The 23,717-nt window shown below is 34.6% G+C and overlaps 1 protein-coding gene across 1 annotated transcript in view; it reads right to left on the reverse strand.

Moving 5' to 3' along the window:
* Nucleotides 1-15,789, reverse strand: part of LOC149580512 (auxin-induced protein 5NG4-like) — a 51,800-nt gene extending 36,011 nt beyond the window's left edge. Inside the window, exons 1-2 of the mRNA XM_089804811.1 lie at nt 15,695-15,789; nt 15,481-15,562 (exon numbers count right to left, since the gene is read on the reverse strand). Of these exons, the coding sequence (XP_089660937.1) occupies nt 15,481-15,562; nt 15,695-15,789 (177 nt within the window). The remainder of the gene's footprint in view (nt 1-15,480; nt 15,563-15,694) is intronic.
* Nucleotides 15,790-23,717: the final 7,928 nt, after the last annotated feature.

Consider the following 23,717-nt stretch of genomic DNA (forward strand, 5'->3'; position numbering starts at 1 on the left):
ATACTTGAGTGTGACTTTAGTTCCTTCAAATTAGTACTCTTCATTGTTAAATGGTACAGGCTATGACTTAATCCAAATGATCCTGATAGAATTGTTATTGAACACGATAATGGATTTAAAATGGTTAATACAAGGTCATTTGAGCCAGTTGAGGATGAGCCCTATGTTCTTCCAAGCCAATGTGAGCAGGTATTTTACTCAGAGGTTCCACATAAGCTGGGTTGGTCATTTGTTGTTAGACATGAACTGAGAGGAAAGCCAATAAAGTATAATGTGATGGAAGAAGAAGATACCGAAGAAGTAGAAGATGATGTAGATGGTGATCATGATCAACAATTATTGGATGATGTACCTGAAATTTTTTTTCATGAAGAAGAAGAAGAAGATGATGATGATGATGTTGCTACTGATGATGATGATGAAGATGATGTTGATGTTGATGATGTTGATGTTGATGATGATGATGATGATGACAACGAAAATGATGATGATGGCGATGATGATTATGATGGCAAGGATGATTGATGCAGGAGCATCTAGAGGTATAAGGGCAATCCTGTGTCACCCAAAAAAATGTACTTAGACTTAGTTTCTGTTTCATGTCTTTATATTTTTGGATACCCATTTGGGTCAAATAAAGGTTCCAACTCTCATAGTTCCACTATCAGTGTGTTTGAAAATCCCAAAAAAATAGGAGCATGTAATTTGGCCATCATTTTGGTGACCTAGAAGGTGTGAATTGGCCAAATGAATGTAATTATGATTTAGAGCATTCCAGAAAAAGAATCAGGTCAATAGGCCCCACGGTTTGAAAGTTATTGCAGTTTTTCAAGTTTTGGAGACCTCCTAAGAATGCTTCAAAGTCAGGTTTGGGTCATTAAATGACCTCAAAAAGGGTCAAAAAATGGGGGATGAGAAAAGCAAGTCCATAGGGCTATAGAGCGCTTTGAGAGCTTTCCAAAAATGTAAACGGTTCATCAATCGGAGCTACGGTTCAAAAGTTATGCCTCCCGAAAGTTCGGTTACCATTTCTGGATTCTTCTAGATTTGCACCGACTTCTAACGCAGCTTCTAGAACCTTCTATTTTGTCGATGGATGCCTACTAGCACTTTCTAGAATGTACTCCTAGTCCTTAACCCTCCGGGGTCTATTTAAGGAGATTTATGGCATTGTAAAAGCCAGTTCAGAGTGGAGTTTGAGAGGAGGTACTAAAAGGAGAAATTATCTCCAGATTTATGCTATTGTAAGCCCTTAGGGCATGTTTTGAAGTTTATTTTCTCTACACTATTTGTACTAGCTTATTTTCTCAGTTAATATAATTTTCCCCTTCTGTTGGTTCCATTCTATTCTTGGGTCGTGTCCCCATCAATGATGACGATGATGATGATGATGAGGATGATGATGATGATGATGATGATGATGATGATGATGATGATGATGAGGATGATGATGATGAAATTTAGAGGTATTCGTTAATCTATTTAATATTCATTTCTTGATAGAAATATATTTGTCTTATATGGTTACATAGTTTATACATTATCTATTTAAAAGCTACAAGTTTCAACTACAAATAGAATACTGCTAATATAAATTAACTATTAATCTAAATTAATTAAATAAAACTATAATATAAGTGCTTACCCAATTGGTTGGTTAATAATTCTGCTTCTATAGGTGATGTAGAGACCCTAGGTGGACTTGCAATCATTCATAACAAGAGGGACTTCCATAGTGTTCTAACAACACCAGCCAAGCATCTTCATAAGATCTGTCTCCTTGATCCAAGCCAACTCCATAACCTATTAGAGTGCACACAAAATCCTTATGCCACTTTAGGTTCTACATCTTTGGAATAATCCCATGAATGTCCCTCAATCCATCCAATGGATTCATCCAAGCAATCTAATCAACAAACTATCAAATTCTCACAATGCCTCAATAGGCGCCAAACTTGACTTCACCTTAACTAGGTGTTTCCTCCACCTCCATACACATCAAAAAACTTTAAATATCATGTCCCCAAGGTGACTAAGCCCTCAACTCATCAGCTGATACAAAAACCTAGTTTTAGCCCTTCACTAGGCCTACTTCCCTAGTAGGCTTATAATGTGAGCTTGATTTAAGTGTTATATTGTGTACCTTTTAATGTTTTTAATTTTTATGTGATGCTTATGATGGATGTGATTATGATTATGATGTGGTTATGTTCACGATAATTGAATTACATTTGCAGGAAACTGAACCCCTTTCAGGAGCATCCCGCATAGTCTCATGGATTGACAGGTATAAGTCAATACTCCTTGTAGATAGTCTATTTAATACACTTATCATTAGTAGGATTGATGTCTTCTAAGATCTCTCCCATTTGTAGGTATCAGTGAATAGGTATTTGTCAAAAGTGTCTTCCTTGAGTGAGGGAAATATAGGAATAGAAGAGGAAAGTGAGACATGCAGTTTATCTAGAACAGGGAGATTAACTAGAGGTCAAAGGACTAGAAGGAAATTCAATGAATGCATGAAAGTTTTCCTTGCTCAAGGGGGGTCATTTTCTTATGATGATGAGATAGAAGGCGACATCGAGGTGCCCTTGAGGTACCAACATCTATAGAAACATTGGGTACCCAAGGAACTTCCTCCAATAAACACTAATTTTTGTGTTAGTGAGAGGATATATCGCATAGCACCATCATCATTACATGGTTTGGGCCTATTTTCTATGGACGGCATAAAGGTGTCTTATAATAAAGTTTTTGAATTGATGGAGTATGTTGGACCATGTTATGATTAAAAAAGTTGGATACATATTGTTCAATATAAAAAAAGCATGCATAGGTATGCCCTCTCGGAAAATTATATACAACAACAAGACAATAATCAAATTAAAAGTGTGGCTATATACATTGATGGAAGGCCAAAAGAAACAGGGAATATTGTGGGTTTTATAAATAGTACATGACCTGGGTCAACTATAAAGCAACCCAATTGCATATTTTAGGTGCGCGAGGGAAATTGTGTATTCATTAGTGCGATAAAATCAATACATGTAGGGGAAGAGCTTCTTATTGATTACAATTCAAACTACATACATACAACTGAGGCTACTATTATGGGGTTGGTACATATTATTAAACCAACTTCTAATCAATCACTCCAACATACCATTTAGTCAATATATTTTTGGCTAACATTTTTATACTTGATCTTTGACACCCGGGCACAATATGGAGCAACCGCTCGGAGGGGATGCTAGAAATTTTCTCAAATCATATACACATGAGTAGGAAAAACTCATTGTAATTGTGCAAACTAGATAGAAAAAAAATCTTATTTTTTAATGTTGTTTTCTTCATTGTTTTGGAGTAATTTTGATAATACTAATACTATTGTTTTCACAGAGGGCTAATGGTTGGAGGGAGGGAAAGGAACCTGCAGCCCCTCGGCAGCCCCCTCTTGAGGAGGACCCTTTCTATATTAATTTAGCAGAGACCGATGACCTAATCGGTTCGATTAAAAAGGTGCTAAAGAAAATTGGCAGAGAAATTATACATTTGGCAACCATAAAGCCTACAACTCAGGAAATAAAAGATAGGGGATCTTAATTGTTGAACAACTCTAAAACCTCAAAAGTAAGTATTAATGAAAATTTTAATTATAACAAGAGTTCAATAATGGTTTTTATGTTATGCTCTTTTATGGCATTAATTAAAAATATGGATGCATTGTCTTTATAAAGTTTTTTGCATGATTTCAAGCCCCATTCCCATGATGAGGGTGCTGCAGGTGGTTCAGGTAGATTGCATGTTCCATTCTCCACTTGTGTTTTCCACTGAATATATATAGGAATGATCATAATCATTGACAATACATGCTCGAACAATCCTTTTTTTTAATGCTCTAACAATCTCATCCATGCTAGTCCACGCGTTCTATATTTATGCATGCTCTAATAATTTTATTCTTCATCTTCAAATTAATTGTATACTATGAAAACACTACCTCCATCTAGGACAACCACAAATCTCTTTCCGACTATTGAGTTGACACCACGTAGCTTATAGGCATTGACTATTGCACCATCTACTGGTACAAAAATCCCTCTTTTTCTCTCTTATGACAGCAACAAACAATTTTTTTTTACAACTTTTTAACATCGATTATCATTTGTTCTTTTATACTTTGTGACAAAGACTTATGAAACTTATGAAACTTTTTGCAATAGGAGCCACAACATCATTTCCTGGATGTTCCTATGTTCCTAGTATGAGAACAGTGAAGGATGTCATATTGATCGTTAGCGATGATGAAGGCATTCCTTTAAAAGTAGCCAAAGTTATAGGTACTTTAAAGTTATTATTATTCTATAGTGATATAATAGTAATTTAGTTTTTGATCACTCTTCATTGACTATTTATCCCATGATTGTTTTGTAGGGAATGATGTTTTTTGGAAAAAAATTGGTGATGAGTGTTTGCAAATATTCGGGCCCACCCTGTGTACTTGGTGGAACATCATATCCTAACTAAAACCCCAAACCACTATTTTGATTTCCTAGAATAGTTTTCCTTTTCATCCATTTCTTGAACTATATTAAAGGTAGCTTCACTTCATTTATGAGTCTAACATGTTTTTTTTTACTTAAAAGGTGGAATATCCAAGACAAAAAGTTGAAGGATGATCTTATAAAGAGCATGACCCAACTCTTTGGACCTCATGCATTCCAGAGAAACAAGCTCCTTGAAAAAGCTAGTTTATGTTTGAAGTATATTAGGGACCAGTACAGAAAAAATTTATAGGATAACCCCAGGTATGAGCGTCCGCCCTATGTTCTTGAGGTTGAATGGCAAGCTCTGATTTTGGATGGAAAGTATAAAGCTGACAAGAAAAATAATATTACACCAGTAGAAAGTACAACAAGGTATGTGATACTTTTGAGAATGTAATTATGTACTAATTAACCTCTATATTTATACTATCTAACATATTTGAAAATTTTCATAGATTGCCTAACACATCAAAGGCAACAAAGGCAAGACTAGAAAAGCATGGGACGCACGAGCTCGGCTCTGGTGGTTTTTCGAAACTTCAAGCACAAGTTGTAAGTATTAGTAGATGAAAAATTATATCAATTTTTTTATATATTGTGATGGGAAATGCTAGGATAGATTAGCTTGTCAAACAAGGAAGTAATTTTCTGTTACATCTACTCCTTTAATTCATGGACCCAACTCATCACATAAGGCTGCATACTAGTTACTTCTCCCTTGTACCATTCAAGGCCTCATACACCCAAGCTTGACACCAAGTGTTTTGGGAAACTCCAACCCTCTAACATAAATGGAAACCAAAACAAACATCAACACAACCCAAAACAAATCAGGTCTAAGGAAAACTTGCTGTTACCAGTCATAGGGAAAATTGCAGCACTTGACCTTTATTCTACACACCCAACCAAGAGTGCAATTGGATCCTCTAGGACTCCCAAACACCAAAGACAATTTAGAACAACTCCAACATGACCAAAATAAGGTATAACAAGGGTTGGAAACCCTGCTAACTATTTACCATTTCCTTTTGATATTTTAACTACCCTCCATTGGTTGATGAAACAATGCAAGTAAAATTCACCATACCACACAAAAATGTAGGGCTCAGAGTTCAAGAGATGCCTCATAGAAGAGGATAAGAGAATTGGCTTCCAACAAGGCTATAGAGTCGTGGCTGAACGCCTACGAGCTGAAATCAATGTGGAAGGTTCTAATAATGATGCATCTGAGCCACATGTAAATAAGCTAAATGAAATTTATTTCAAATTGAATACTTTATCAATTAGTTTATTTGATGTTAAGTTCCAATATAAAGTGAGTATATCTATGTTAAGCAAGTAATGATAACAATGCGTAGGATGTTGGAATGTAGCTTGACAGTCCTTCTACACAATTTGTGGATGCTGAAGGTTCGTATGATGTGCATCCCAGTGGTGGAGGTATACATTTTCTATTAATTTTTTTATATGTAATTGCAATTGGTGTTTGGATTAACGTAACATTTTGTATAGCAGCTATAGAGGATCGAGGGGTCGATGTTCATGAGCATGTTGACATTGAGTCTAGACAAAATGATGTGGTTAGATCAGGTAAAAAGTGACACAGTTATGTTATTTAAAATAATTAAATACATGTAACAATTATAATAAACTATTTTTAATTTAACTCTTTTATTTGTTATTGCAGAGGACCCCCCTTTGCAACAACATAGAAATTTGAGATCATCAAGAATAGAGAACTGAACAACTGATGAGGGGGGAGTTGATGATGACACTGATGCTCCTCTTAGAGCTTACATAGAAAAAAGAAAAAAAAAGAAATGATTGTCATCTACATACCTTAATTGATAATGACTGAATTTTATGTCTCAATGAATTTAATTATGTGCTAATGAGTGTTCATGAATTATGTGTTAATGCAAAATATTGATGAATGTTGCATGTTAATGAATCTAATGTGTTAATGAATGTTATCATGTGATATTGATTGAATGTTACATTTTATTAATGGTTGAAATAATGAATGAATGTTAGATGTTAATGGGGAATGTAGAGTGAAGTTAGGGGGAGGGGGCTAGGGCCAAATGAGCTTCCACGTTCACATGGTTGGCCTTGTTTAGTAGAGAATATTAAACTATTCTCGAAACAAAGTGAAGCTCAATAAGATGTTAAAATTAGAAATATTGAATCACAATTCTTGATCAAAAGCTCTCACACTTGCAGCTCTAGAAAGTGATTCAGCAAAATGATGAAGTATTGGAGCTCTCCTAATGCCCAACAATCTTGATAATTCACGAGAAGTCAGTATGGAGTATTGCTGCAGGCATGTGTCATCAAATTTAATAGTGGTAATGGAATAATGTCAAATACAAAAATATAGACTATTACAAATATTTAGTAGCACGTGACTCTTTGTTTTACATTTTATGATATGTATTAAATTTCATGCAACTCTTTGTTTTATTTTATGATATGTTTCATATATCTTTATGTACCAAACATTGGCTCCCTCTGTTGGAAATAACAGTAACCCTCTAATTTTTGTATCTATAATAGCATAGCTTCATTCCAATAAAAATATCAAAAATCTTAAAGTCCAATAATGCAAGCATCATTTTCAATATTTTCACAGTATGAAAACGCTTGAAAATATGATTTTTTGACAAAGAATCAACATAGTAAGAGACAAAATAGGGTTAAAACAACTTGCATATACCATTTAAGGAAATTATAGCACTAAACAAGGAATGACAAAAAATGATACCAAAAAACAATTAAAAGGACTACACCTTCTGCAATTATAATAGTAATGAGAGACACAAAGAAGGGGAGGAATTACCTAATACCATATGTAGAGTGCAGTCATAGGTATAAATATCGCAAATACTTGCCATGCTAGCCCTGACATAATAGCTATAGTCCCTAAGAGCTGAATTATTGAGAAGGATAACCAACTCAATATATTACAAATTTCTAAATCTAATACTAATTGATCAGTTGATGCCTGTAGACATGATTTGGATTAGTATTAGTCATTAGCAATTGACTCTGTGTGTGTGTGTGTGTGTGTGTATATACATATATGTCTGTATATATATATATATATACATATATGTATGTATGTATATATACATATATATATGTATGTATATATATGTATATATACATATATATATATACACATATATATATATATATGTATATATATATGTATATATATATACATACATATATATATATATATATATACATACATACATATATATATATATATATATACATACATATATATATACATACATATATATATATATATACATACATATATATATATATATATATACATACATATATATATATATATACATACATATATATATATATATACATACATACATATATATATATATATATATACATACATATATACATATATATATATACATACATATATACATATATATATATACATACATATATACATATATATATATACATACATATATACATATATATATATATATATATATACATATATATATATATATATATATATGTATGTATATATATATATATATATATGTATATATGTATGTATATATATATATGTATATATGTATGTATATATATATATAATTGTAAAAAACTTCCACTTTAAACGATATGCAAAGGAAAGATATAGATTATACACCAATCTATACATCTGATTTATGTGCCAGTAGAAAGCACCCTATAAGTCTATATCCTATGCAATTTAGAAAGCAATAAAATTAATATTTACAGTTGGAGATAGGGAAAGTATCACAAACCCTATTTAAGATCCGACCAGCTGGTGATCTATCAAAGAAGGACATGGTAGCATGGAAAATACTTTGAAGCATGCCCAAAAAGAGTTTTTGAGATGTCTGAAGGCCGACAAATACTAGAAGAAATGCTTGTATCAACAAAAATATAGAACTTCCTATTGAAATTGCAACATATACTAGAATGAGTATTCTAGTACTAATTATTGGTACCATGTCTAGAGTGGGAGGAGATGCCCATGCCATCTAGTAGTTACTTCCAAGTTGAAACCCCTGAAAAAGAATTTGTGATATCAATATGATTGGAACCAAGGCACCACCATATACTGTTGTTAAATAAGACCAATAGACCTTTTTGCTGATATACCCTATTTCCCTCTCCTCATCTTGTAGAATCTATGAGTCTTTAAACTCATGTTTTGCATTTGTTTCCCTTTGTACCTCATTACACATTTTTTTTTCACTGTTGAGAATTTTCAGGTCTCTCATTTAATTATTTGATTGAGCATCCAAATTAATATCAGACTGTTTTGTAGGGTGTTTTATATAAGTTGTTTCTTGAAACTTTTACTTAAAAGAGCTATTACTGTTCATGGCTTTCCTAGACATTGTTTCTTGTTTATTTGCTGAAGTTAGCTTGGGTTGTATCTCAATATGTTTTGTGTATTTATTTTAGTGAAAGTTGCAAAGGGCTAATATGAAATTACATTTTTAAAAAACCACATGTAAGCCAACTTTCATAGAGCTCCCTAATCATTTGCTGTTATGAAATTTTGCTATTTCAAACTGTGATAATAAATTATAATATCTAAATTTTGTGTTATTTTGTCATTCTGTCTATTTATGGTCTCAATGTTTCTTTTGAACACAAACTAGTTTCTTATTTCAATTCTAAGGTGATAGGGAACAAATTACTTCCCAAGCATGCCCCTCTGGATTTAGGGGTGTTCATGAAATTCACAAAACAGATCTTTGTTTTTTTGTTGTTTTGATTTAACTTCTAAAATGTGAGGTCAAAAGCTAAATAGTAAATTTTTAAAGTATGATCATGATAGTTTGATGGTTGGGCTTTGTTTTTGATAGGAAGAATGTAGAAAGGTCTCAACAAAAGGGCAACAGAAACGGTTGGAACTTTCAAATAAATTTCATGATGCAATTAAGGTTTGTTCTATATCTGAATTTTATTTTTTGATATACAGATAAGACATCTACGCATTCTGATTTTCAACACGATATTTATGTTTTATTTGCCCCAGGTTGATTACAAAGTATAGGCCTACTATGCCAGTAATTTTTGTTGTCATCCCAAGATTGACAACAAATCAACTAAGATGGGGCTTAATGGGTGCATTTTAGGTATGCTATACATATTAAAAAAGAAAGTTTTTCTATTTTTCTTCTACCTGAGTGACATGGATTAAAAATCAAAGTAGCTTTATTATTCTATGTAAGTTTTTGTTCAAATCATTCAAGTAATGTTAATTAAATAAAGAATGATGAGATCAATACACACATCTCAGAAAATTATGAAGCTGCTTTATTGGCATTAATATCCAGAGATATTTTTGATCCAATTACATATATCGATGTATTCAATCTAATGCCACATCATTGCAATCTTTCTTCATAATATTTGTTTTCATTGAACCTTCCCAATTTTACTGGCTTTTGCTTCCATGGTTTCACTACTTCTATATTTGTATAATTGGTTTCACTACATGATATTGTAGTGCACAAAATATATATTGCACATTCCTAGTCCACCATAGCCGGAAAAGTGTGTGCATATTCAAGAGATTGTTTCTATCATAGTTTATCTTTATAAGAAAGCTTCTGAAAAGAGAAATGTAAGGAATCAATTTTAGCAAAATTGTCAGTACTCAATGATTTAAGGAACATAATTATGACATATTAAGGCCTGAGAAGGAGTGAGGCAAAGGGAGGAGACAAGGGAGGTGAAGCTGTCCAGAAGGGTTTAAATCCTCCACAGTTTCTTCAAAATAGCACTTCTATGACTTTAATGTTTTGGATTTGGATCAGTCAACCACTTTCCCAAATACTTCACCCATTCTTACTCTTTGCAACAAAATATATAAATATTTCTCTCAGCTAATCCTTGGCCACATATACTTCGGATCATTTTACTATCAACAACACTTGGAATTTTTGAAACGACAACAAAAATCAGCTAAAACTTAAAAAATTCTTGCTCAACTAAAGACTAAAGCTATCCACCAATTCTAGTTACCCAAAACATCATAAAACATAATATTATCCTAAATTAATGCATACACTGTGAGCTTCTGTACAAAATAGACCATAACAAATACATGTAATTTTTGGTCGTCATGCCATAACAAACAACTTAAACACAAATAAACTAGAAGTGGCAAATAATGAATCTCTCATGGGCATATAACTAGCCCCATACTTTCCTGAATGTACACTTCAAATATGTGCACTAAGGCCTAGCAGTAGAGCAATATTAATTGAGTTGCAGTCTTTTAAATAGAACAAGTTGCGGTCTTTTAAATAAAATACTAGAAAAACATAAAAGGTTGATATAAATGTCTTTCAAGTTCTCTATAAATTTCAATATAGAGAGCCTTAATAGTGGCCCCTAATAGGGCTGATCATAAGCCATGTTCTTTGCACTAATATAGCCTTGAGGAAAAGAAAATTCATCATCAGTTTATTTAAAGACTTCTTCCTACTGAATTGATATAAACAAGCACATGTTTAGCCTTGTAATCCATACTGAAATTGTATATAGTTAGAGTTTCAGGATCTCAGGAACAATTCCATCCATTTGTAACACATTCAAAGTGGAAATATATCTGAAAACTAAATTTAGCATCGCGTGAACCTTAATCTCATTGAAATTGGGAAAAGGTGACATTGATCCCTCATATATTCTATTATGAAAATGCTATTGAGCATTTACAAGGAGATACCAGAAACTCTCAAGGAATGTTGTGTAACATGAATCAATTTCACAATATATCCCATATCCCACTAGTTGATTTTGTGAAATATGCCAATGAACATTATAAATTAATGAAGGAAAAGATGGTCCCCTACAAAGAAAAACAGAATTATTAGTATAAGCAAAGTCTTATAGCTGAAGCTTGCCTTTCTTTACAACCAAGTGGGAAATTGTTCAAAAGATATGCAAGTGCAAATCCTTTGAAATATCTACCAACTGGTAGAGGGGATTTAAATGCCACCTAGAAGACATGTTTCTCTATCTAGAGAAACTGGTCAAGGTTAAATAACCTGCAGAAACAAGAAGCCATGTATCAATTCTTCCACATTCTGCTCATTTTAGGATTCAATGTATACTATAAATGACACAATTATGCCCAAGAATGGTTGAAGAACTCAAAAAAATTCCATATTTTGGTGACTCACATTACACTATCCTGCAGTCAGTTGAAGGATTGATGGTGCAATAGAAGTCAAGTATGCACCCACTTGCAGCACATGTTGGACCAAAAATACACATCCATAATTTGGTATTAGATCTCTATAGAATAAGTAATTACTGCAAACTTTCGGCTATACTACGGATGGGAATAAAGAAGATTGCTAGAACACATTCAATACTTGAGGACCACTATCAATGCTCTGATGAGTGACTGTACTAGGTTGGTTGCTCGTAATCATGCAATTTTTTGTGTTTTGATACAAAAAATTTGTCAGGGACCACAAAATGTCCATCCTGTACACTTCTCTACTTGCCTGAATGTAAAATTGAGAATCCTGGTTAAGCAACACATACCATAGCAAAAAAACAAAATACAGAACAGAATTTTCTCCAACAATTTCCAAAGAGAAATAGTTACAATTGGTCAGAACATTTGCTTGACCAAAATTTCATGGAGTAATTACCATCCACTTGTGAAAGTATATAGAATGCTTTTACGATCCTGCTTGTTACTGTGAATTTAAAGTAAATACTAATATTATAATAGATTATTTACTTTGTTGATTCTGACACGGTAATAAGAATTTATTCTGTTGTTTTAACATCCATTATATATTTCAAGCACTTGCTACAAGAATAGTAAGGTAATCTCATGCGGTAATTACCTCGACAATGAAGTGTGCCCAGATCATATCATTACAAGCTTCCATGACTCCTTTTAAAATAGTAAGGCCCAGCCTCCGTATGATGTCTGTTACTTCAAGAAAGAGTCCTCACTTCTCACAAACCATCTGCAATTGGCGTAGAATAGCACCATCACACCATGTTCTAAATGAATAAAACTAGATTTATTAGTGAAAATATAAACCTAGAGTTTTATGTGCAAATAAACACCTGCACATATGATAACTGGATTTACCTCTATAAGCATTTGCCAAGGCTAACTCATATTCTCCACTATGATAGGGCATGTCATGCTTTGACCACCCACTTCCAATGCCCAGTTGGTACCTCCTTTCATGTGACCTTTCCCAAGCAAACTTCTATCCTCATCAAGCACCTACACAGTTTTCCAAGGTGATAAGAGATATATAAAGTCACTAGAATTCAAAAAAATAAAAACAAAAAACTTGGAACATCTAGAAACAAGTAGCATACTAGTTTCAAATTGTCAATATATATCTGTGCTACTATTGGAATGGTCTCCCAGAGCTTAATTTCTTGCACAGAATAGAAAATAAAGCAATGAAGAGCGGGTAGATGAGCAATGAAAAGCAAAGATATCAGAATATTGCCAAAAAAAATTGAAGTTTCAAACATGGAAAAAATGATTTTAAAAATTGTGCATAATAAGTTTACAATATCATGCCAAAATTTGAACAAGCAAACCCTTTTTAATATTAAAATGGGATAGTTTATGACATTTATGACTGAACCTGAATGCACTGGCTGTTTAAACACTTTTTGGATAACAGATGCATCAGATTTCACAGGGAAGGTGTCCTTGATAATGCAACTCATCTACATTTATCATAGAAAACAATAATATGCCAAAATGAACTGGAATAAATAACATGCAGATTGAAATGGAACGATTTGTGTCTAGAAAGGAATGATTTATTAAATATGGCCTAATTTACATTCTTGTGAAATTCAAATGATGGGCAAGCGAAAATAGGGATGGCAATACAGAAACACCCGGAGGGAGGAAACTTTGAATGAACTTTGCCAAAAAAATTAATTTTGCTTGCGAAAAAATCAATATATAACATGGTAAAACAATTTGCACCCTTCACAGTACTTATAATGAAATCAATAGTTTTTATTACTAAATAGATATGCATATTATTTGAAGAAGAATGAATACACCTACACAAGATCAATGTGAGATCAATAAAGCCTCGGTCAAAAGACTAGAAGTGTCACACTGATAACCTTTTCAACAGGTCTACTGCTAGCAAAGGGTATAACTAATTATCTGCATTTTCTTACTATTCAAAAATTAAATGTGAGATGCTCTAATCAAACAATCCCTCACATGGAACAAAAATTTGTTTCCCAACTATTTGGCAAGCTAGTGTTGAATCAAAGATTACCCATTCACTGTGAGTTTACAAGGCCCGAAGGCCTCATTGGCAACTAGTTGATCCATTAGGTGTCTTGACCTCCACATTTCATGGATACATTGAAACAATCAAGAATCTATTCAGTTTTTATGCTCAAGCAACATGGTCTTGGATCCATTATTTCTATAAATTCAACCAACCAGCACCTTCATTTGGCACGATGTCCTTCTGGCAGGTAGGGCTAGATTTCCAAGTAGATTTGCCCAACAATGGCATGCTTTCAAAATGGAAATTTTGATTATCCCATGGAAACTAATACATACAATTTCATACGAACAATTACAGTACAAGCTGAAAAAAGGTATTAGTAGTAAATGGAAATACATAAAACAAAAACTTGCTTTCTAAACACAAACCAAATTTATAATAGAGAGAACTTAGTGCTACAGTGTTTTCTAATCACCATAGAGCAATTTAAGCCTCTGACATGTCTCAGAAATATGCCAAGCATCATAAGTCCATCTTATTATATTCTTCTTGTGCACATTCCTAGTCCACCATACCCAGAAAAGTGTGTGCATGTTCAAGAGATTGTTTCTATCATAGTTTATCTTTATAAGAAAGCTTCTGAAAAGAGAAATGTAAGGAATCAATTTTAGCAAAATTGTCAGTACTCAATGATTTAAGAAACATAAGTGTGACATATTAAGGCCTGAGAAAGAGTGAGGCAAAGGGAGGAGACAAGGGAGGTGAAGCTTCTAGCTACGTTATTCTCAACTACCTCCAACATCAAACCAAATCAAGACTCTTAAACCCTACGTAATTTCATTTAGTCACATCTTATATTTGAGTAGGATGGTGTCTTATTGGTGCTCCTTCCATTATTTCATGATATATTATTATCAAGCCATCCAATCAGCTATAGGACAAAGATGATTCCTGGACAATCATCTACATTGCATTTGGACACTTGGTTTGAGGTTCATCTCATTGATTCCCATTCATCAAAGGATCTTTATCTGATTAGACCTCGATAGAAAACATTGAGATTTCCCAAGCCCCAAGCCCAAATCATGTAGGCTTCAATCTCCACATATCATAAAGCCTATATATAGAGTTGAGCATCCCGTAGCTGGAAGCTTCACCTACATCAACTCTTGGATGGTGTAAGAATGCTCAGCTCTATATATAGGCTTTATGATATGTGGAGATTGAAGCCTGCATGATTTGGGCTTGGGGCTCGGGAAATCTCAATTTTTTCTATCGAGGTCTAATCAGATAAAGATCCTGTGATGAATGGGAATTGATGAGATGAACCTCAATCCAAGTGTCCAAATACAATGTAGATTGACCGTATTGCTAATTCGATTATTCAGGAATCATCTTTGTCCTATAGCTGATTGGATGGCCTGATAATAATATATCATGAAATAATGGAAGGAGCACCAATAAGACACCATCCTGCTCAAATATAAGATGTGACCAAATGAAGTTACGCAGGGTTTAGGAGGTTTGATTTGGTTTGACATAGCTGGAAGCTAGCAAATTTTTTGTTTTGTTTTACTTTGTATCCTTCGCAATTGCGACACCCACCACAAGCATTGCGATGGTGTTGTTGTAGCAGTGATGCCAACTACGATCACAATTGCAAGGGTTTCCATCGCAATTGCGATGCCCACCACAAGCATTGCGATGAGGTTGCTATAGCAGTGATGCCAACTACCATCGCAATTGCAAGGGTTTCTGTTGTAATTGTGATGCCCACCACAAGCATTGTGACAGGGTTGCTTTATTAGGGACACCAACTACCGTCACAATTGCAAGGGTTTCCATTGCAATTGAGATGCTCACCACAAGCATTGCGACGAGGTTGCTATAGCAGCGACGCCAACTACCGTCACAATTGCAAGCATTTCCATCATAATTGCGATGCCCGCCACAAGCATTGCGACGGGGTTGCTATCACTGTGACGTGGCAACCACTATTGCAATTACCTGGATGTCCGTCGCTATTGCGACAGTAGCTCGAAGAATTGCGATAGGGTTGATGTCATAGTTAAGTGGTTGCATAGCGACGGATATGCATCGTAATTGTGACGACAGAGGATAGACATTGTAATTGTGACACATAACCATTGCAAATCGATGCCAAATGTATTAGTGACTGTAGTCATAGTTTGAGTCATTTAGGGAGGCAATTGCAAAATCAAACTCCCTATCATTAAAGCTATAGGAGTGGTTAGCATTGAGTGAGGTGAAGGTGAGATAGTTGTAATAGCGGTTGGGTGAGGTAAAAGCAAATGTGGAGCATTGGTGAATGACGACTAATCAAATATAGCAAGTGTGGGATGTGGCTTCAATGAGTGATCACTATACCAAGGATAAATAAGTTGGTAGAAAATGTATTTGTAGAAATGCAATGGATGGCAAAGGTACACTGAGAAGACACTTATTATATGGGACTTTATCATTAGGCATTCTCGAATGAGAATAGGAAAGAGATGCAATTTTTGGTTAAGGAATTTACACAACTATTGAATGTGCAATTATGTAGTGGGAGGTTTTGGATTCCCATGAGCTTAGTGTGCGTACATAGAGGATTGATGTCAGGGGTTTCTTCTTCTAGAGTTGGGTTAGAAGAAATGCCACTAATTGGAAACTTTGTCTTACCACCTCCCCTAGGGAGGCTAGAATAAATAATTTGCTAGATGTTATTTCAATGTAATGTTGTCATTATCATCATAGTAGAATAAAAGTTGTATTTTCTTTTGTGGCAAGTAAAAGGACAACTGGTGTTGATGTTAATGTATTGGATAAACATTATTGTGTTTGTGTTTGGTCTTTTTGAAATGTATGTGGATGTTTTTCATTTTGAGGGATATGTAGATGTTTTGGGATTTTTGATAAATATTTGAATGTTTCTAGGATTTGTGATAGATATTTGAATGTTTTGGATTTTTGATAGATATTTGAATATTTTTGATGGATATTTGGAAAGGTGTCAATCTCCATAAAAGTGGGAAGAATATGATCTTTAGAGGGAGAAAGGCCTTTATGTGTGCGTGGGTTATTGAATGGCTATATGGGCTTTCAATGAAAGATGAGTACAAATTTGTGTAATAATTGGAATGTCGTGGTGTGTGAGGCATAATTCTATGTATATTGATAGCCTTACTGATAATCATAAGACCAAAGTTGGATTTTTCTCTAGATGTGTGTTGAGACAAACACTTCGAGGCCTTTGAAAAGGTATTAGGGCCATTTGGGGGCAAAAAAGAAATATGGGGCCTTGACAAAGGCACATTTGGCTTAAAAAGGCATTTGGGGGCCCAAAAAGGACACCTAGGCCTTGAAAAAGGTGAAGAAGGGGCTTGAAAAAGGCATTTGGGGCCTAAAAGGGTTCTTCAAGGGCTTGACAAAGGCATTTGGGCCTAAAAAGGCACTTTAGGGCCTTGAAGAAAAGTGTTTTAGTCTAAAAATGTGTTTGGGGGCCCAAAAAGGATCACCGAGGCTTTAGAAAAGGTGAAATAGGGCCTTGAAAAAGGCACTCTGGGGCCTTGAAAAAGGTGTTTTAGCCTAAGAAGGCATTTGGGGGCCCAAAAAGGTCAACTGGGCCTTAAAAAGGGTGAGATAGGGCCTTGAAAAAGGAGCTTTGGCCTAAAAAGGGGCTTCAGGTCCTTAAAAAGGATGTTTCAGCCTAAAAAGGCATTTGGAGGCATAAAAAGGATGGGGGGGTCATGACAATCTCTGAAACTTATGCTTACTTATTTTGTGCCCCCTATTAGGTGATGATGAAAGAGTTTGACAAATATTTGGGCTTTCAAGATAGCATTGATATATTTGTTGAAGGGGTCTAGATCAATTGTGGCCATTGCAACATAAATAAGATTAATAATCTATTGGAAATTGTTGTTCTTGACAAAAGGAGAGAAGAGGGAACTCTATCAGAGCCTCTTGCACTATTTGCATTGCATCAAATTTTCCAAAGCCAAATGAGATGTTTCAGGTCATAACTATGCTACTTTGTAATATCGTTGAGGCACTCTTATTATTTTTCCAAAGGTAATGGAGCCATAAAACATGTCATAAAATATTTAAATATTTTTCAATATAGTGGGCCTCAACATTGATTTTGTATAAGACCAGTCGAGGTATGCAAACCTGTCTTGAACGACCAACATATTATAGACGAACGCCAGTTTGTCATGAAATCAATGGATCATCAGTTTGAAAAATACATCAACAATTTAAGCATAGTTTGCTTGAGTTGAAGTGAGCCACGTTTGACTGGAATTTTGGGATGTTAATTTTTTGGATTTTTTGGCTATGTTTGGCAAATATTACCTCCTTTTGAATGTTTTTGGCAATTTTTGACAATTTTTGAATTATTTTAACACTTTTTTGACAATTTTTAAATGTTTTTGATAACTTTTGACAATTTGTGAATTTTTTGATAATTTTGGACAATTTCTAATTTTTAAAAATAATTTTTAACAAGTTTTGAAATTTTTTGATAATTTTTGACAATTTCTAAATTTTTTGATAATTTTTGACAAATTTTGATAATTTTTGATAATTTTTTACTTTTTTTGATAATTTGTGACAATTTTTGAATTTTTGGGAGTGGAATGAGGATGTGAGTGAGATTTTTTGGAATACAGGGATAACCAAGACCGTGCGGAGGCACTTAAAGAATCAAGGGGACCAAAAGTGGGGCAAGAGGAGAAAAATGGGCTTGGATAGCTATATTTGAGACGTGGGAGGCAAAAAAGTAAATTTGGGACACCAAACGGACATTGGAGATCTTTGGTCATGGAAGATAGCTGAGATGTGCATTATTTTTCTTGTAATTTATGTCTATGGTATCTTAATACATAATCTTACTCCATGTTTCTCTTGATGTGTTGTTCTCCCCTTTGTTGTTGTTATACTGATTGTCTCTACTATTGTGAACTGCATCTAATGGCAAGGAACCACTAAATTGTAACCCACAAGTGTTTCTCAATTGGGTATGTGTGAAATTAACTCAACTGTGCTAGATAAGCCTCAAACAAGAAAAAAATTTCATTGAGGAAGTTTCTTGAGTATGGTCTTGATTGTCTTTTAGCATTGAAGGACTTATGTTGTTTAGGGAAGTCCAAAGGTTCTATCCCTTGCTCCTTTTGAAACCAAAGGTGGCATTTCTCACTTCTTTTGTACCAATATCTTATTTTATGGTATTTTTTGGTGTTTTTAATTTTTTGGTATTTTCGATGATGAGGTGTTTCTTAAAGCTCTAGACATAAAACCCTTTGAGATGGATGCTATTGATGGGATCTGATAGGTCTATGTCATCACAATCTAAAAATCTATAATTACCAGTCCCTAAAGACTCTATGATGATGTAAGGGCCAATCTAATTGGCTGCCCACTTTCCTTTCTTTTTCCTAGCACCTTGGTTCTTAGAGTTTTATCGGAGCATTAGGTCACCAATTTGAAAAACACAAAGTTTGACCTTTTTTTGTAATGTCTTGGTAACCTATTATGATACACTTTGAGGTGTTCATGCACTACATGCTAATGTTCTTCTAATAATTCTAGCTGCTCTAGATGGGTGACTCTTTAGTCCTCATCTGATAGAATGTCATGAAGAGTAACTCTCAAGGATGGGATTTCAACCTCTAAAGGAAGAATAGCTTCATAACCATAAACCAAAGAGAAGTCTATTGTACCTATAGGTGTCCTAGCACTTGTCCTATAGGCCCAGAGGGTGGGGTTTAGCTATAAATGTCAATCTCTACCAATATCATTGGTAGTTCTTTTGAGAATGTTGATAATGGTTTTGTTGGTGGCCTCTACTTGGCCATTTCCTTGGGGATAATAAATTGATGAGGAGTGGTGTATAATGTGATTTTTTTTACATAATTTGTCAATTATTTTATTTTTAAAGTACAAGGAAATTTTTATGAGAATGGCATGAGGTATGCCAAATGGACATATGATATGGTTTAAAACGAAGGAAGAGATTTTTTTTCCCATAGAGTCAGTAGGTGGTGCCGCTTACCCACTTGGTAAAGTATTCTGTGGTGGCAATAATCTATTTATGTCTACAAGAGGAAGGTGGATGGATGGCTTCAATCAAATCAATGCCTCACTAATAAAAAGGTCATGGTTTGGCCAAAGGGTTGAGCTCTTAGGTTGGCACATGAATAAGGTTACCATGGATTTGACATTTTTTGCAAGTCTTAACATAGTCGATAGAATCCTTTTCCATGGTTGGCCAAAAATAACCCTTCCTAAGAATCTTCTTTTCTAGTGTAAACCCCTTAGAGTGTGACCCACAAATCCCTACATGGACTTCCTGCAAAGTGACTCTCGACTTGTCCTTTTCAAGACATCAAAAAAAAGTACCATTAAGACCCTTCCTATACAATGTATCAGCCACCGAAGTGTAGCATGAGGTTTGTCAAATGAAATTACATCTTTGGTTGTGTGAGAGGTTAGAGGGGATGGTGTTATTGTGGAGGTAAGTGATGATGGGGTTATACTAGAGGGAATTGAGAGCCTCTAAATGGAAAATGATAAGGGAATTAGGTTGAGTAAATGCGGGTTGAACCACCTCTTCCACTAAGAACTCATACCACTCATGTTGTTTTGGTAAATGGAGTAAGGAAGCTAAGGTGGCCATGGCATCTACTAATTTGTTCTTATCTTTGGGAAATTTTTCAAAATTAATATGAAAAAAACATGCCTTAAGTGTGTCAACCATATGTTTGTAAGACAATAACTTTTCATCCTTAGTCTGATACGTGTCAGTGACTTGATTGATGATCAACTAGGAATCCCCATAAACTTATAGCACTAGTAGTTTCCATTCTAAAGCTAGTTTGAGGCCCAAGACCAAAGCTTCATATTCTACCATGTTTTTAGTATAGGGGAAAAGTAGTTTGTAAGATTTGGGGATGGTAACACCTAGTGGCATGATGAACAAAATACTCGTGCCTCATGGTGTGTGTAAGAACCATCAAAGTCGAACTTCCAAGTTACCATCTCTATTTGAAGAATGTGCATATCTAGAAAATTTTATAAGATAGGATTTGAGCTCTCTATAGGCACATCTACCAACTGATCAACAATGGCTTATCCTTTTATTTCTTTCATATCGACATATTCAATATCAAACTCACTTTCAATCATTACCCACTTGACCAATCTACCTATTAATGTTGTTTTGCTGGGAAGATATTTGCAGGGATCAATCTTGGAGATGAGATTGACCTTATGTGTCAGAAGGTAATGACATACCTCTTGGGAAGCAAAAACTATGGCTAAATAGGCCTTTTTAATAAAGAAGTAATTGAACTCATATTTGACCAGGGTGTAGCTGATGTAATAGATGGCTTTTTCTTTTCCTTAGTCATTTTATTTAGCGAAGAGGGCTCTAACTGATTTATCTATTAGGGAAATGTATAGCAATAATGGTTTTTGTGATACTAAAGACATCAACATGGGTGGATTAATCAAGTAGGTTTTGAGAAAATCAAAAGCCTTCTGACATTGATCATCCCATTTAAAAATTATGTCCTTGTGTAGTAAGTGGGTGAAAGGCACACACTTTTTTGCTAATTGGGAAATGGAATTGATGGATTGATTGAAGTCTACATTGAAGAGAGAGTAATTGACTCATTTTCTTTAGAGGTTGCATGCTGATTATGGCCTATACCTTTTCAAGATCAAATTCTATCCCTTTGGTCGAGACAATGTATCCTAGGAGCTTGCCATATTTGACACCAAAAGCACATTTCTTGGGATTTATCCTAACCTTGAATGCTTTTAGGTAGGTAAATATTTTGTCCAAGATGGGGAGATTTTCTTCACAAGTATAGGATTTGGCAAGGATATCATCCACATAATCTTCCATTAAGATGTGCATCATGTCATGAAAGGTAGTGGTCATGACCCATTGATAGGTGGCCCCTGCATTCTTTAGCCCAAAGGGAAACACATTCCAACAAAACATTTACCATGCACAAGTAAAGGCTATTTTCTCTTGGTCCTTTGGAGCTATCCTAATCTAATTATACCTTGAAAATCCATCCGTGAGTAAAAACATGGAATGGCCCACTATTAGATCTACAATGGGGTCAATGTTGGGAAGGGGGAAATCATCCTTAGGAAATGCTTTGTTTACATCTTGAAAGTCAATGTAGATGCACATGCTACCATTTTTATTTGATATAGGAACAATTTTTGGTATCCATGATGCATATGGCAAGGGCCAAATGAAATTGGTGCTTATCAATTTCTCTAATTCTTCTTTGACTAGTAGAGCTATATGGGGATGCATTTTTCTAAGCTTTTGCTTAACTAGCTAGACCTCTAGAGAAATGTTGAGGTGATGGAGGATTAAAGTTGGGTCTAATCCTAACATGTTTGTGTAAGACTATGAAAAGTTTATTTACCTTTTTCAAAGAATTGAATGAATGCACTTCTTTCTTCTGTGCTTATGGACTCTACCAAATATATGACTCTCATTTCCTACTCTATACCAATTTTGACTTGTTCTATTGGTTCAATCAAGATAGATGATCTTTCCTTAGAGTGCTCACGTAAGGTATCAATCACCTCATCTGTGGGTTCCATAATTGGGTTTTTACCTTGGGATGCATCACTTCTATTTGTTTCTCAAGATCAGCTGCAACATGGCAGTGATCATCAAGGCTATGAAATGCTTGACCTATTCTAGTGTGATTGAGATGATTGATATCAAACTTGGTTGTGTGCATTTCTTTACTTCTTTGTGGATGAGATGGTTCAACTATGTTAAGGTAGATGAAGAGATCATGGTAAGTGTCTAAATGAAGAATATGGTGAGGTTCAATTTTATCCTAGCTAATGAGTTCAGGATGATTCATAATATGGTAAGGGTTTGGCAGGGTTTAAAGACATGATCTCATTAGATGGCTCATACATTGTATTAGTTAGGTCTATGAAATGTGCTTCATCTAAAATGTCAGGAAACATATAGCTTGCAAGGGGCTCATAGTAGTCATCATCAACTTCTATTGGAAAGAAGTTAGGAAAATATATTCATCATCCCCTAAGTTTCTTTGTTGTACTCTAACTCTTGGTGAAGTGAAACATAGATGAGAGGTTAATCCTTATGTAGCAAAACCATCAAATGTGGGCATGTGAATAATATGACATTCTTTGTTGTGAAGAGACTCTTTGGATAATGATTTGAATTCCTATTTAGTGGAATTGTCATATTATTCATTATTAGAGGTGTCTATGGGTGGTTCTCTTGTGTGATGTGAACCTGGGAGGGATAAATTTACATTTATAATGTTAGCTATTTTCTAGTTATTACCATCCCTTTTTTAGGTACCCACACCAAGGTGGAAGAGGACGAATCACTATGCTTGGGACGAGACTTGGAAGAGGTGTGTATCTTGTCTTGTTTATTGTACCCTACCCCTATTTTGGATTTTTTAGACCTCAACTGTGCTATAAGAGGTTGGACAATGCCTATCCCTTTCCCTAAGGGACCATCTCCCATATATCCTATCTTTTTCATTAAATCAAAACCTTTTCCATATAGGTGAGGGGTGATGTCAATATTTTGTCGACTAATTTCTTCTACCAAGCTTGGAGGTGCTCCACTTGCTTTGACAAAATGTGTGTGATAGGGTCTAGAGGTAGATGATGGTTTTCCATGAGATATCAAAGAAAGTAGGGGATCAAATAAGGAGACCAAGTACTAACCTACACCTTTTCATTATAGTTTACACTTTTTATCAAATTCTTTCATTAATATATCCATTTCTTCATAGTGTGATTTTTTAGGGTCTTTGGATGATAATGGTGAAGGAAGAGAAGATCTTGAACAACCAAA

This window comes from Cupressus sempervirens, chromosome 1, assembly GCF_028749045.1.
Source record: "Cupressus sempervirens isolate cs-2001-9-10 chromosome 1, ASM2874904v1, whole genome shotgun sequence".
In the NCBI taxonomy this organism is placed as follows: domain Eukaryota; kingdom Viridiplantae; phylum Streptophyta; class Pinopsida; order Cupressales; family Cupressaceae; genus Cupressus; species Cupressus sempervirens.